Source organism: Cetorhinus maximus, chromosome 1 (assembly GCF_964194155.1).
Source record: "Cetorhinus maximus chromosome 1, sCetMax3.hap1.1, whole genome shotgun sequence".
Taxonomy (NCBI): domain Eukaryota; kingdom Metazoa; phylum Chordata; class Chondrichthyes; order Lamniformes; family Cetorhinidae; genus Cetorhinus; species Cetorhinus maximus.
In genome coordinates this window covers 159,372,227-159,386,173 of record NC_135879.1, presented here as the reverse complement: position 1 = coordinate 159,386,173, position 13,947 = coordinate 159,372,227, and the positions used below count along the sequence as shown (strand labels likewise).

The 13,947-nt window shown below is 41.1% G+C and overlaps 1 protein-coding gene across 1 annotated transcript in view; it reads left to right on the top strand.

The window, feature by feature from the left end:
• The window catches only part of cwc27 (CWC27 spliceosome associated cyclophilin), a 304,456-nt gene that overhangs the window by 196,127 nt on the left and 94,382 nt on the right, over nt 1-13,947 (top strand). Inside the window, exon 11 of the mRNA XM_078548949.1 lies at nt 8,415-8,512. Coding sequence (XP_078405075.1) covers nt 8,415-8,512 — 98 coding nt within the window. The remainder of the gene's footprint in view (nt 1-8,414; nt 8,513-13,947) is intronic.

The window sequence follows — 13,947 nt, the reverse complement described above, 5'->3', positions numbered from 1 at the left end:
AATATTATTCCCATGTCTGAAGAGATTCATCTCATACCCTTTGCACTCTTGAACAGAATGCAAGAAAAAGCATGTCATCTGTCAGACAAATTGCTCTTTCACCTTTAGCCTCAAAGCTCACTCTCTTTTTAATTTTTCTTTGTAATTGATATTACTGTGGTTCATTTTTTTATCATATTCCTTCTAAGCTCCACTAATGTTAGTCTACGATCTCACTTCCCCATACAACTCAGTAATGAAAACAGAACTCTCTGTATCGTCTCCTAATTATATCCCAGCACTTCAAAATTCAAAAGCCCTTACCTTCTTCAATCCTTCTTCCTCCTGAAAACGTGCAATCTTTTAAAATTCAAGCTTGGTATTAGCCTAATCATCACACTTTGAGTTACCATATCTTCTCTTTCATTCTTTTCAATTTGGGTATTGTACTGCATTCTGGATTCTGAGCAGAGCCCAGAAGGGGAGGTGCACACGGTGCTAATCACAGGGCCTGTGTTTTCAAGGGGCCCAGGCTGGGCAGCACTGCTCCTCTCTCAAGTGGCCACCTCACCACCACCTCAGCCTCATTGTGCATGCAAACAAGCTCTTGGGTGTTCTGCTCCAGGACAAAGTTCTGTAGAATAAGGGGTTATTGGAGCAAGAGCCTGAGTCTACGTGACCATTTGCTTAGACAGCCAGGGTGCATTCTGGGTGATGTAGTCCAACCTTAGCCACACTATTGTCCTCCTCCGCAGGCCCACTAAAGGACTACAGGAATCAAGATGGTGGAGCGGGCCGGGGAGGCCAGGAGAAGTGGCGGGTGCAACAACAGCGAGACCTGGGGCAGCTGGAGTGTCAGACGGCGGGGGGAGGAAGCACATCTTGCCAATCCCTCCTCCGAACTCCTCAGATAAAATCCCTAAACCTCCTGGGCCCAGGGGGAGTGAGTATGAGAGTGAGTGAGTGTATGTGAGAGTGTGAATGTCTGTGAGAGTGATAGAGAGAGAGAGCCCTGAGGCTGGGAGTGAGCTGGACACACGCACACACACAGGCAGCTCAGTGCGGAAATGCACAAACATTCCCCCTCCTCAAAAACCTTTTGACACACCAGGCCGGGAGAAAAGGAAAACCCAGGCTGAAAGGCAACCCGCTTCTGATCCCCACTTACGAATGAGTTCCACCGAGGCCCACTTGGAGTGTGCACCACCAGAGTTGAGTGTAAGGTCGGTGTTAGTTAAACACAACTCCTTAACTCAACCCCAGTCCCCTCCCTCTTCCCTGGTGACCAGGACTTGGGGCCTAGTCTGTCTCTAGCTCTGCTTCATAAACAAAAAGACAAAACAGGTTTTATTAGTTAACTCTGCTCCTTGGCACTTTTTAATGGTCATTTTCATAATTACTCATTTTTATAATATTATCAGTTTATTGCTGTGACATTGATTTTTTTTTGCTCGGCAAGTTGTTTTCTTCATACCTTAACTTTTTTTTTGAAATTCATGTTTTATGTTGTGCCAAACCAGATCTCTCAGTCAGCTGCTGCTGGGGGATGGGAGACTCACAAGAAGTCTAGCTGCCTTTTGGAGGGCTGCCAAAAGGGGTTATTTTTGCTCCAATAGAAATGGGAAGTTCTCAGAAATGGGAAAATGCTCAGCACGTCTGGCAGCATCTGTGCAGAGAGAAACAGAGGTCAGTGACCTGTCACCAGAATCAGTGCCGATCGTGGATCTGAAGCATTGACTGTTTCTCTCTCCACAGATCTGCCTGGATTGCTGAGCATTTCCAGCATTTTCTGTTTATATATCAGATTTCCAGCATCTGCAGTAGTTTGCTTTCCTATTATGTGCTCCATGCTAGTCATTTATAAGTGTGGTTAGTTTTAATTTAAAATGAGGAAATATTTATCACTCAATACAAAGTGTAGTTTTTCTGTTAGCAAAGCCCACTTGTGTAGATAGAAATAACACCAGATTGCAGGTGAATAGGTTGGTGCTAATTTACTGGAATGTTTTGCCATATTTAAACTTGGAAGTGAAACCAGGAGTCACGCGCCAATACAATATGTCACTGTTAGCTCAAGATATTCCTATTTGTACATGGGATTGTTGTTTGGGGTGCTTGCAACGTTCCAGTCATTTGGATGTTGCTGTCCGGATATTGCATCAGGCCAGGTTCAAAGAGATATTATGCTGGTTGCATAATATAAACGAACAAGTTGTATGTAATTGTCTAACAAAGCCATGGATGTGAAGTGCGTCATACTGAAACCTGAACTTTCGATGGGCTTTATAAATAAGAGACATAGGGTTCAATAGACAGAAGTATTACTAAACCTATATAAAATAGTTCAACCCCACTGTGACTATGGTTCCCAATTTTGGGCACCTGGAAGATGTGAGAGGGAGAGATAAAGTGCGGGGTGGGTGGAGGGGTGTTGATTGTGCAGGGGAGGATAAGGGGCCTGGAACCAGGCAAAGCACCAGGGCTAATGATTTCTCTCCCTGGCCCTGGTTCTGAGGATCCCAGAGTAGAGATGGCCTCAGTTCAACCTGTCATCCAAATGATGGCACTTCCAAAAGTACAGCACTCCCTCAGTACTGCATTCAAATGGCAGCCTAGATTATATGGCCAGGTCACTGGAGTAGAACTTGAACTCCCAAACACTGACTTGAAAGAGAGAGTGCTACCAATTGGCAGTTCAAAGTTGAGTTACAGAGAAATATAGAAAATAGGAGCAGGAGTAGGCCATTCGGCCCTTAAAGCCTGCTCTGCCATTCAATATGATCATGGCTGATCCTCTATCTCAGCGCCATATTCCCGTGCTTTCCCCATACCCCTTGATGCCTTTTGAGTCCAGAAATCTATCTTTTCCTCCTTAAGTATATTCAGCAGTTTGACCAATTCTGTGGAATTCCATAGGTTCGCCACCCTCTGAGTGAAGATGTTTCTTTTTATCTCAGTCCTGAATGGTCTATCCCATATCCTGAGACTGCAACCCCTTGTTCTAGACGTCCCCCCAGCCAAAGGAAACATCATCCCTGCATCCAGTCTCTCCTAACTGTCAGAATTTTATGCCTTTCAATGAGAACCCCTCTCATTCTTCTAAACTCCAGTGAATACAGGCCTAATCAGCCCTATCTCTCCTCATACGACAATCCTGCCATCCCAGGAATCAGTCTGTGAACCTTTGCTGCACTCCCTCTATGGCAAGTATATCCTTTCTTAGGTAAGGAGACCAAAACTGCACACAATACTCCAGGTGTAGTCTCACCAAGGCCCTGTACAGCTGCAGTAAGTCATCCTTGTTCTTGTACTCAAGTCCTCTTGCAGTGAAGGCCAACATACTATTTGCCTTCTTAACTGCTTGCTGCACCTGCATGCTTGCTTTTAGTGACTGGTGTACAAGGACACCCAGGTCGCTTTACACATCAACATTTCCCAATCTATCACCATTTAAATAATATTCTGCCATTCTGTTTTTTCTACCAAAGTGAATAACTTCACACTTATCTACGTTATACTGCATCAACCATGTATTTGCCCACACGCTCAACCTGTCTAAATCGCCTTGAAGCCACTTAACACCCTCCTCATCGCTCACATTCCCACCATGTTTGGTGTCATTAGCAAACTTGGAAATATTACATTTGGTTCCCTCATCCAAATCATTGATATATATTGTGAATATTTGGGGCCCAAGCACTGATCTCTGCGGTACCCCACTAGTCACTGCCTGCCACTCCGAAAATAACTAATTTATTCCTATTCTCTGTTTCCTGTCCACTAACCAATTCTCAATCCATGCCAATATATTATCCCCAATCTAATGTGCTTTAATTTTACACACTAACTTCTTATGTGGGACTTTATCAAAAGCTTTCTGAAAATCCAAATACACCACATCCACTAATTTTCCCTTATCTATTCTGCTAGTTCTGTCCTCAAAAAAGCTTCTGTAGGTTTGTCAAACATGATTTCCCTTTCATAAATCCACATTGACTTTGTCTAATCCCATTGTGACCTGTTAACACATCCTGTATAATAGACTCTAGCATTTTTCCTATTACTGATGTTAAGCTAACCGGTCTGTAATTCACTGTCTTATCCCTCCCTCCTTTTTTAAATAGTGGGGTTATACTTGCCATCCTCCAATCTGCCAGGATTATTCCAGAATCTACAGAATTTTAGAAGATGACAACCAACGCATCCACTATTCCCTCCTTTAGCACCCTGGGCTGTAGTTTATCAGGCCCTGGGGATTTATCAGCTTTCAGTTCCATTAATTTCTCCAGCACTATTTTTTTAGTAAACCAATTTCCTTCAATTCCTTCTTCTCACTAGACTCTTGGTTCCTTAGTATTTCTGGGAAGTTATTTGTGTCTTCCGCCTTGAAAACAGAACTAAAGTAGTTGTTTAATTGCTCTGCCATTTCCTTGTTCTCTGTTATAAATTCTCCTGTATTGTCTTCACTAATCTTTTTCTTTTTACATACTTAGAAGCTTTTACAGTCCGCTTTTATGTTCCTTGCAAGTTTACTCTCATACTCTATTTTTCCCCTCTTAATCAATCTCTTGGTCCTCCTTTTCCAAATTCTAAACTGCTGCCAATCCTCAGGCTTACTACTTTTTCTAGCAGCTTTATATGACTCCTCTTTGGATTTAATACTATCTTTAATTTCTTTTGTTAGCCATTGTTGGGCCACTTCTCCTGCTATGTTTTTGCGCCAGAAAGAAATGCATAACTTTTGCAAAGCACACGTTTGTGCCTTAAATATTAGTCATTGCCTATTGTTATGTCATGGAAGATGATATGTGCCAGGCGGACCTAATCCACAAGGGAAACTTGGTTACTCTATCATAACAGTTTTGCAATTTGTATTCATTATGAGAAGGTGTGTACACTGAACTCAGAACTATGAGTCCACTAAGACCTTTAGAGATTTTTAAAAATAAATTAAAACATTTATTAACAAAATAAAAAAATTCAAGCACGTACATAAGACTACAAATACTTAACTCTATAACAACTCTTAAAATTCCTAATTAACCTTACTCCCAGTTACACAACCCCTTTAAGGCAACCGTCCAAAATAGATTTTAGATTTTACAAAAAACCAGCAAGTTAACACAGTACCCACTTAACAGTGGAATTTCATATGGCTTTCTCCAACTTCAGTTACTGGACACAACAGACATATGCACAAATGGCTGGAGGCTTCTTTAAGGCTGTTTCACACTCCCATTAGACTTTACATGGCCCCAACATGGCCTTTCATTCTTCTTTATATATGTTTCTCTCTCTTTAATCGGTAAATTCCATTGCTCCATATGTCTCTGGAACTGTACTTTCCCATAATGTAATAACTTTCATGTTGCCAATATTGTCAGTAGCCTTTGGGAAAAATAACCACACTGCTTAGCCTTGCTTATCTGGCTAGTTGTAAACAGACTAACATCCCATTGAAATCCAAACAGTCCCTTCACTTATCTGAAAATGCAAATTCCCTTCATACCTTACATGCTAAGACAGCATCCATGTTTACTCGTTAGCATTTCAAGTACATTTGTACACCTAGCTTATTTTGACAATTTTAAGCTTGCAGTTTACCTGAATCCAAATGTAATTCAATCACACAGACAGTCACACCCATAAAACTACTTTACAACAAAATAGAAAAATCTTATTAAAATTATTATACTTTCACCGTCATGCCTTTTAATGGAGTTCCCCAATCTATCTTAGCCAACTCATGCTTCATACCTTCGTAGTTTCCTTTGTTAAGATTTAGGACCCTAGTTTCAGAGTGGATTACTTCACTTTGCATCCTAATGAAGAATTCTATCATGTTATGGTCACTGTTCCCTAAAGGAGCCCACACAACAAGATTATTAATTAAACCCTTCTCATTGCACAATACCAAATCTAGGATAGCCTGTTCCCTAGTCGGTTCCTTGACATACTGGTCTAAAAAACCATCTCACATGCACTCCAGGAATTCATTCGCCATAGTATTATCGCTAATTTGGTTTGCCCAGTCTATATGTAGATTAAAATCACCCATGATTACTGTAGCACCCTTGTCACATGCATCTCTAATTTCCTGTTTAATACTGTTCCCTACCTTATCACTACTGTTTGGAGGCCTATAGACAACTTCCACTAATGTTTTCCACTCCTTGTTGCTTCTTAGCTCCACCCAGACTGATTCTACGTCTAGATTTTCTGAGCCAATATCATCTCTCACTATTGCACAGATTTCACCCTTAACAACGCCACACCACCTCCTTTCCCTCTTTGCCTGTCCATCCTAAATGTCGAGTACCCTTGGAATTCAGTTCCCAGCCTTGGTCACCCTGCAGCCATGTCTCTGTAATCGCAATCATATCATGCCTGTTTACACCTATTTTCACCGTTAATTCATCTACCTTATTGCAAATGCTCCATGCATTCAGAAACAGTGCCTTTAGACTTGTCTTTTTAACATTTTTACACATTTTTTTTGTAGTATGGCCCTATTTGCTGCTGGCCTTTGTTTCCCCTGCCTTCCACTTTTGCTTTCTACTTTTCTGTCTTTCATTCCTATCTTTGTTTCGCTCCCTTGTGTCTCCCCGCTCAGGTTCCCATGCCAATCTAGTTTAAACCCTCCCTACAGCACTAGCAAATATCTTTGCAAGGATATTGGTCTCAGTCCTGCTGGGGTGCAACCCATCCAGCTTGTACAGATAATAAAAAAAGCATAAGAGGTGTGATCTAGTATACACTAGACATGTGAGAAATATGAAGTAAATGTGCCTGAAGAATTGAATGATTTTTATTGCTCATTTGAAGGACATGGATATATGGAGGTTAAATAAATGTCCTAACTCACACCAAGTCTTCTTCACTTGTCCATGTACTTGCTGGCCTACATTGACTGGCTAAGTAATGAAGTAATGTCTCTATTTTAAAATTCCCAGCCTTGTTTTAAGATTCTTCCATGCCCCCTCCCCCTTTTCCCTAGTAATCTCGTCCAGTCCTACAACTTTCTGAGATACCTGCTGCTCCATTTCTGGTCTCTTGAGCATCCCTGACTTTAATTGTGGACGCTGTTTCTTTAGCTGCCAGTGCCCTCGTTCTGAAATTCCCACTTTAAACCGCTCTGTTTCTCTTCCTCTCTTTCCTCCTTTAAGGCAGTCCTTAACACCTAGCTTTTTGACCAAGCTTTTGGTCATTGACCCTAATATCTCCTTATATATCTTTTGTTTCATAACATGCCTGTGAAGCACCTTGGGGCATTTTACCACATCACAGGCGCTGTATGTGTACAAGTTATTGCTATACTGGCTTAGCCATTGTGCTGTAAGCAGATTGAAGGTCATGAGCTTTGAGCGAATATGGTCTGAAGGAGGTTGATGAATGTTCAGTGCAGCCATCAGCAAGGATAGGGTTTGATAATGAGTGGAGTGAATTAGTGAAAAAGTAAAAAGGAACAATTTCATGGAATTTGCAGTATTTAAAAAATGATTTTTGAAATTAATTATTATAGATCTGAGCAACTTTAAACTGAAAATTCAGTGATCTGAATTTTGCAGAATTTCTTTCATAGCACACTGTCAGCATTCGCTGTTGTTACCCCTCTGAAACTGACCGCAACTTCAAGCTTTAGTACATGGGCAGGTTAACCTGAAAATTCTGAAGTTGTGGTCTGCCACTCACTGCTTCACCACATATTGCACTGTAATGCCCCACTCCTTCAGCCAACAATCAGTGAAATCAATTGATGTGATGAGAACTCCCTCTTTTCTGTACACATCGTTGCTAGAAACCCTATAAAAAATTTCAGTCAGGTGTAACTGGGTTTTCAACAGCGATATGAGTAATAAATATTGCTGAGCAACAGATCTAGCCCTGAAAAAGTAATTTTCTATTTATTGTATGTCTGCATTGTGATTAACTACAAGACTTTTAAACAAATTTTATTTTTTTTAAAGCTTTTACATATTTCAGGTTCTACTTTCATGCCATGTAATGTCCCAGCCTTTATTTTGTTCTCTGTTAAAATTTTAAGAAGTGGTTTGATTTTAATGCATATTTCCTGGTTGATTCTTTGTGAGAACTCATGAATGTGATTGGCTCCTTGAGCAGTTTGATGACATAACTACACTTCAGACAGGGAATCCCTATTAAACAACGTGACAATCATTACACTACAAGAGAGGTAAGGTTCTTGCCACAAAGGCTGCTAGATTTCTCAGCAAGGCTTTCTTCGAGGTCAGCGGCGAATGTCTTGCTGCAAAATCGAGGCCATTGTTTCTTGAATTAAATGACGGTTCATGTTTCTAATAACTACATTCTCTTTGTTTATAGCTCTGAATTTCCAAGCATCTGCTTGGAGCTTGTTATAGTTGGTTTTGTTACAAAGCAAATTGTATGCTTATGTAAATATTATTTTCATGCAGTGAAGAGCTACGCAAAGAAGCACGTCAGCTAAAGCGTGAAATATTGGCAGCAAAACAGAAGAAGCCAGAAATTCTTAAAAAGGAAGAAGAGCCACAAGGTAAAAATTAAGAATATATTTATACCTATTGCTGAGATTTAAGATTTGTATGGCTGTGTTGTTCTGAAAATCAGCAAAAGGCTTGTTAATGTGACTCAGCAGTTATAATTGGCTGAGCTTCCCTGCTACTGCACCCAAACGGGCACCCTGTTCCATTTGCCACATTCCCACTCGGGAGTTAAACTCAAAAACACACAGTCAGCTAATCAAGCATCTGGGCATCTATCCAGCAGTGATTTACTTGTACTTCTTTTAATTTAGTATACTGCATTCGCTGTTCATAATGCAGTCCTGCAGACTTTGGGGAGATCAACACAGATTGGTTAATCACTTTGCTGAAAGCCTGCATTTGGTCTGCATGTGTGATCCTGAGCTTCCTGTCACTTGTCATTTCAATACTCTGTACCACTCCATCCCAACCTCTCTGCCCTCACCCTCCTACACTATCCTAATTAAGCTCATTGGAAGATAGAGCAGTAGCACATAGGGCGGAATCCTATTTAAAGAGAAGACAAGGAAGACCCCCTCACCTGGTATACAGAACCTCCATTGCCTTTCTAACTCAACAATGGATGGCAAACTGGGAGATGCTAGCTATGTCACCTGTTCCAGCCTGCAAGTACCCAGTCACAAAGAAATAGTCACTGATGTCAAAGTACTTGCCTGCTCTAAGGCTACAGGTCTAGTTCCAACAGAGTTCTGCCACCTCCTTGCTGAATCGCAGGCGCCAAACACACTGCCCCTGGCTTCAGCCTTCCACACCACTGTCTGACCAGGCAGCATCTAAGCATAAAGGCCGAAGGGCAGGCTTGGGTTGAGGAAATGGGGGAAAGCAAGAGGTGCATGGCTACACCATCTGTAGATTGTAAAGCATAACATTATGAGATGAGGGTCAAGTAGGATTTGAGAAAGTGAATTAGGCAGGAGTATCCAATCATCCTTGATGGTTTCAGCCTCGTTGCAGGCCACTACCTCAATGACAATCGCTCTAATAATGGCCAGCACCGTTTCCCCCATGAAGGTGAGCACATACAGCCATGCCTAACCCAGCTGGTTAGCTGCTGCTGCTGCCTCTTGCCTTGCAAGAGAGAAGGAGAAGTGTCAGTGAATGTCGTGCAATGTGTTAAACTGCTGTGGCTGCCATGATTGAACAGCTGCCACTGTGTGCAAGCTATCATATGTGAGTGTGCAGCTTGCACTTGTGATAAGTTTGTGAGGTATGAATGTGAGGTATAAACTGTGGTTGATAAGGTATTGTTGGTAGGCGGTGAAGAGGCTGTGGTGAATGGAGCAGTGTGTAAAGCTAGTGGTGCAATTTGTGAAATAGGGCGAATGAAGATGCATTCGTGGGGTGGGGTGGTGGTTGCGCGGGATGGTGCAGCACAGATTCACCAGAATGATACCAGGTCTGAAGTGATTAAAGTATGAGGATAGGTTGCATAGGCTAGGCTTGTATTCCCCTGAATACCGAAGATTAAGGATGATCTAACTGAGGTATTTATGTTGATGAAAGGAATTTGTAGAGAGAAGCTACTTCCTTTGATGGGGTTGTCCAGAACAAGGGGCATAAATTTAAAATCAGAGCTAGTCTGACCAGGGGTGGTCAGGAAACACTTCTTCATGCAGAGGGTAGCGAAAATCTGGAACATTCTACTCTGAAAAGCTGTTGAGGCATGGTCAATTGAAATTTTAAAAACAGATTGATTTTTGTTTGGAAATCAAACTGCAGGTTGCGGAATCAAGGCAGGTCGATGAATTTAAAATACAGATCAGCAATGTCTGAACAAACTCAAGGGGATGCTTAGCCTACTCCTGTTCCTGTGTTCCTTCACTTGCAAAGTGTGGGGTTTGAACAGCAAGTCGGGACCTCAGATAATTTATCATTATTTTTCCTGAGAACGAGTTTCTGCATGTGTTTGGTCATTAATATGTTTGTGCGTATATATATTGATAAGTGCCTGAGCATATTGCTACCTTCAAGCCCATGTTCCTGTTACACTTTCTTCTTTGTATCCAAGGAAAAAGAGAATAATTTCTAGAGCAAGAGGCCCAATTCTCTCTCCTAATATCTCTCAGTGTCAAAACAAATGGAGAAAGAGATCCAAAGAAAAGCAGAGAAAAACTCAGCAACAGTAGGCACACAGAAAATAGAAGAGGCAGAGTGAAAGGTAAACTAAGAGAGAGGAAGTAATTAACAACTGGAGAGCAGAAACAAAATTACAGAGAGAGAGAGAGAGAGACCCTGGGCTCAATTTTAACACCTAGTCGGAAATGCAGCAAAATGTTGTTTGCTGACTTCCTGACCAAAACAGCCGGGCAGGTGCTGCGAAGCTGTTAAAATCGAGTGCCGGGAAGCCCCTGCTCAGTAACTAGGGATACAGCCCCTGACACAGGCTCAGTGCTCTAGGAGAAGAATCATCGGTGGGAGTTGAATCTTGTGGGCCAGGAGACACAAGGTTTCCTTATGGGGTCCAGAAGAGCACTCCGGCTCCTCTTGGCCCACAAGGTAACAAAACAAAAATTAAAACTTACTTCACTAGGCATCTTCTGGTCCTATGTAAAAGCAAAATACTGCAGATGCTGGAAATCTGAAACAAAAACAGAAAATGCTGGAAAATCTCAGTAGGTCTGACAGCATCTGTGGAGAGAGAAAAACAAAGTTAACGTTTCGAGTCCATATGACCCTTCTTCAGACCCTTCTTCAAGATCTCCTGATGACTGTTCTCAGTCAGGTTTGCCCTAGCAGGAAGCCAACACTGATCCCCATTCAAATCTCAGATGAAAATGGCAGATCAAACTCGGATTATACAATCAGAGCCCAAACTGCATATATGAAAAGGAACCCAATGATTTGGAGTTATTCTCTCCAATTTAAAATTTCAGTCAGCCAGATCAGGGTGGGAAAGAACTGAGCAAGTGCCTCCACTTCATTTTGACTGCCCTCTGCTTTCCAACAGGTGGAGAGTGTTAAAACCAAGGCATTATTTTGTCCATGAGCAATTCCATGGATATTCCTAAAACAATTATATGAGAACATAAAAATTAGGGTTGCAAAAAGAAATTAGGTAATTAAAAGTTCATTTGATTTATTAAAACAAATTTCTCCAGAATCACAGATTTGTAGACCTTTGGCCCGTCGTGTTTAGACCAGCTCTCTGAATGAGCAATTCAGCTAGTGCCATTCCCCCGCCTTCTCCCCATAACCCTGCCCCTTCTTCCTTTTCAAATAACAGTCTAATTCCCTTTTGAATGCCTCGATTGAATCTGCCCCCATCATGCTCTCAGGCAGGGCATTCCAGACCCCAACCACTTGCTGGTTGAAAAAATTTTTCCTCCTGTCTCTTTTGCTTCTTTTGCCAATTACGTTAAATCTGTGCTCTCTTATTCTCAATCTTTTCATGAGTGGAAACAGTTTCTCCACATCTACTCAGTCCGGACCCTTTATAATCTTGAATACCTCTATCAAATCTCCTCTCAGCCTTCTCTTCTGCAAAAAAAACAGTCTCAATTTCTCCAATCTAACTTCTAATTGAAGTCCCTCATCCCTGGAACCATTATCGTGAATCTTTTCTGTACTCTCTCCAATGAATTCACATCTTTCCTAAAGTGCAGTGCCCAGAACTAGACGCAATGCAGCTGAGACCGAAATAGTGTTTTATATATGTTCAACATAACCTCCTTGCTCTTGTACTCTGTGCCCCTATTAATAAAGCCTGGGATACTATATGCTTTATTAAACACATTCTCAACCTGTCCTGCTATCTTCAGTGACTTATGCACATGTGCACCCAGGTCCCTCTTCCTACCAAAATGATTCACTTCACATTTCTCTGCATTGAACTTCATCTGCCACTTGTCCGTCCATTCCACCAACTTGTCTATGTTCTTTTGAAGTTCTACACCATCTTCCTCGCAGTTCATACTTCTCCAGGTTTGCTGACTATCATTTCTCCTCAATCAACACCATCAGAAACAAATTACCTGATCCAATTTGCTGTTTGTATGTATCAGCTGTGGTTCAGCTGTTTCTGAGTTAGAAGGTTGTGGGCTCAAGACCTCCTACAGTACTGAGGGAGTTCTGTACTGTCAGAAGTGCCGTCTTTCAGATTAGATGTTAAACTATAAGGCCCATTCACACTCTCAGGTGGAGCTGAAGATCCCATGTCACAGTTTCAAAGAAAAGTAGAGATGTTATTTGATGTCCTGACCAATATTTATCCTTCAGTCACTATCACTAAACTACATTATCCGGTCATCACAACATTGTATTTTATGGGAGCTTAAAGTGTGCAAATTGGCTGCCATGTTTCCTATATAGTGACTATAGTCACTAGACTACATTACAAAAGTACTTAACTGGCTGTAAAGTGCTTTGGGATGTCCTGAGATTATGAAAGCGACTATATTAATGCAAGTATTGTTTCTGTTATTTGTGAAACCTTGCTGTGTGCAGACTAACTGCTGTGTTTGCCTACAGAACAACAATGACTGCATTTCAAAAATAGTGCAAATTTTAAGGGACTTAGTGGTTTAGTTTGTTTTGACACAATTGCATCTTACAATTCTCTGATCTATCGTGATTAATCTATGCTTACTCCAGCTCTGTTGGTGTTAAATGTCCCAACTATGCTGCTTTATTGCCATATCTGAAAACTGTGACGTCGGGGAGTTTGTCTACACCTTCAGGAGTCTGGGTCAGTGTAGGCAACCCAGGCCTCTGCTAGGCCTGTAAGGTGCTTTCAGTTCTATGCCTGCATTTGAATTCAGACCAAAGTGATGGTTTGAAATTTTCCCTTTTCTGCGAGTTGTAAGAGTGCTTAATAAACAGTCTGCTATGAATTTATCATAACATTAAGATTGTTGTGTATTTCCAACATTCTCTATTTTTATTTCAGATTTCTAGTATTTTCAGTTTTGTGTTCTTTTTATGTTTGTCAAACTGAATCTCTTCCCAAATGGGTATGTATTCACAGCCCAAAACACAACCCCTAATTAGCACAAGTTTGGAAGTTTCACCTAGTTCTTTCAAGAAATGTCACACTGATACTGTAGAAAGTGTTCACTTAGTACAGAGTAAACACGCTGGTCAAATAAGGGGTTCCCTTAACATGTAACCTGATGACGAGGTAGTTGATGCTCTTACTGTGTAAAAGCGATGAAATATTTGATTTCCAAAATAGATAATTATTTCCTTAATTAATATAAAATTCATAAAATATTTCAAATGAAAATAACTTGTAATTAATTCAATTAATATATATATGCACGATTAACTTTTCAAAAAATTATTACACTGTAACCATGGTAAATTGAGTTTTCGTATTTCAAAGTTTTTGACTTACTTATCCAAGATGCTGCTGGAGGATTCAGTTGCACAGTGGGTCTGTCTGTTGCACTGATGGGCAACCTGCAGCCCATCAGGGTTCTGAGTGTGA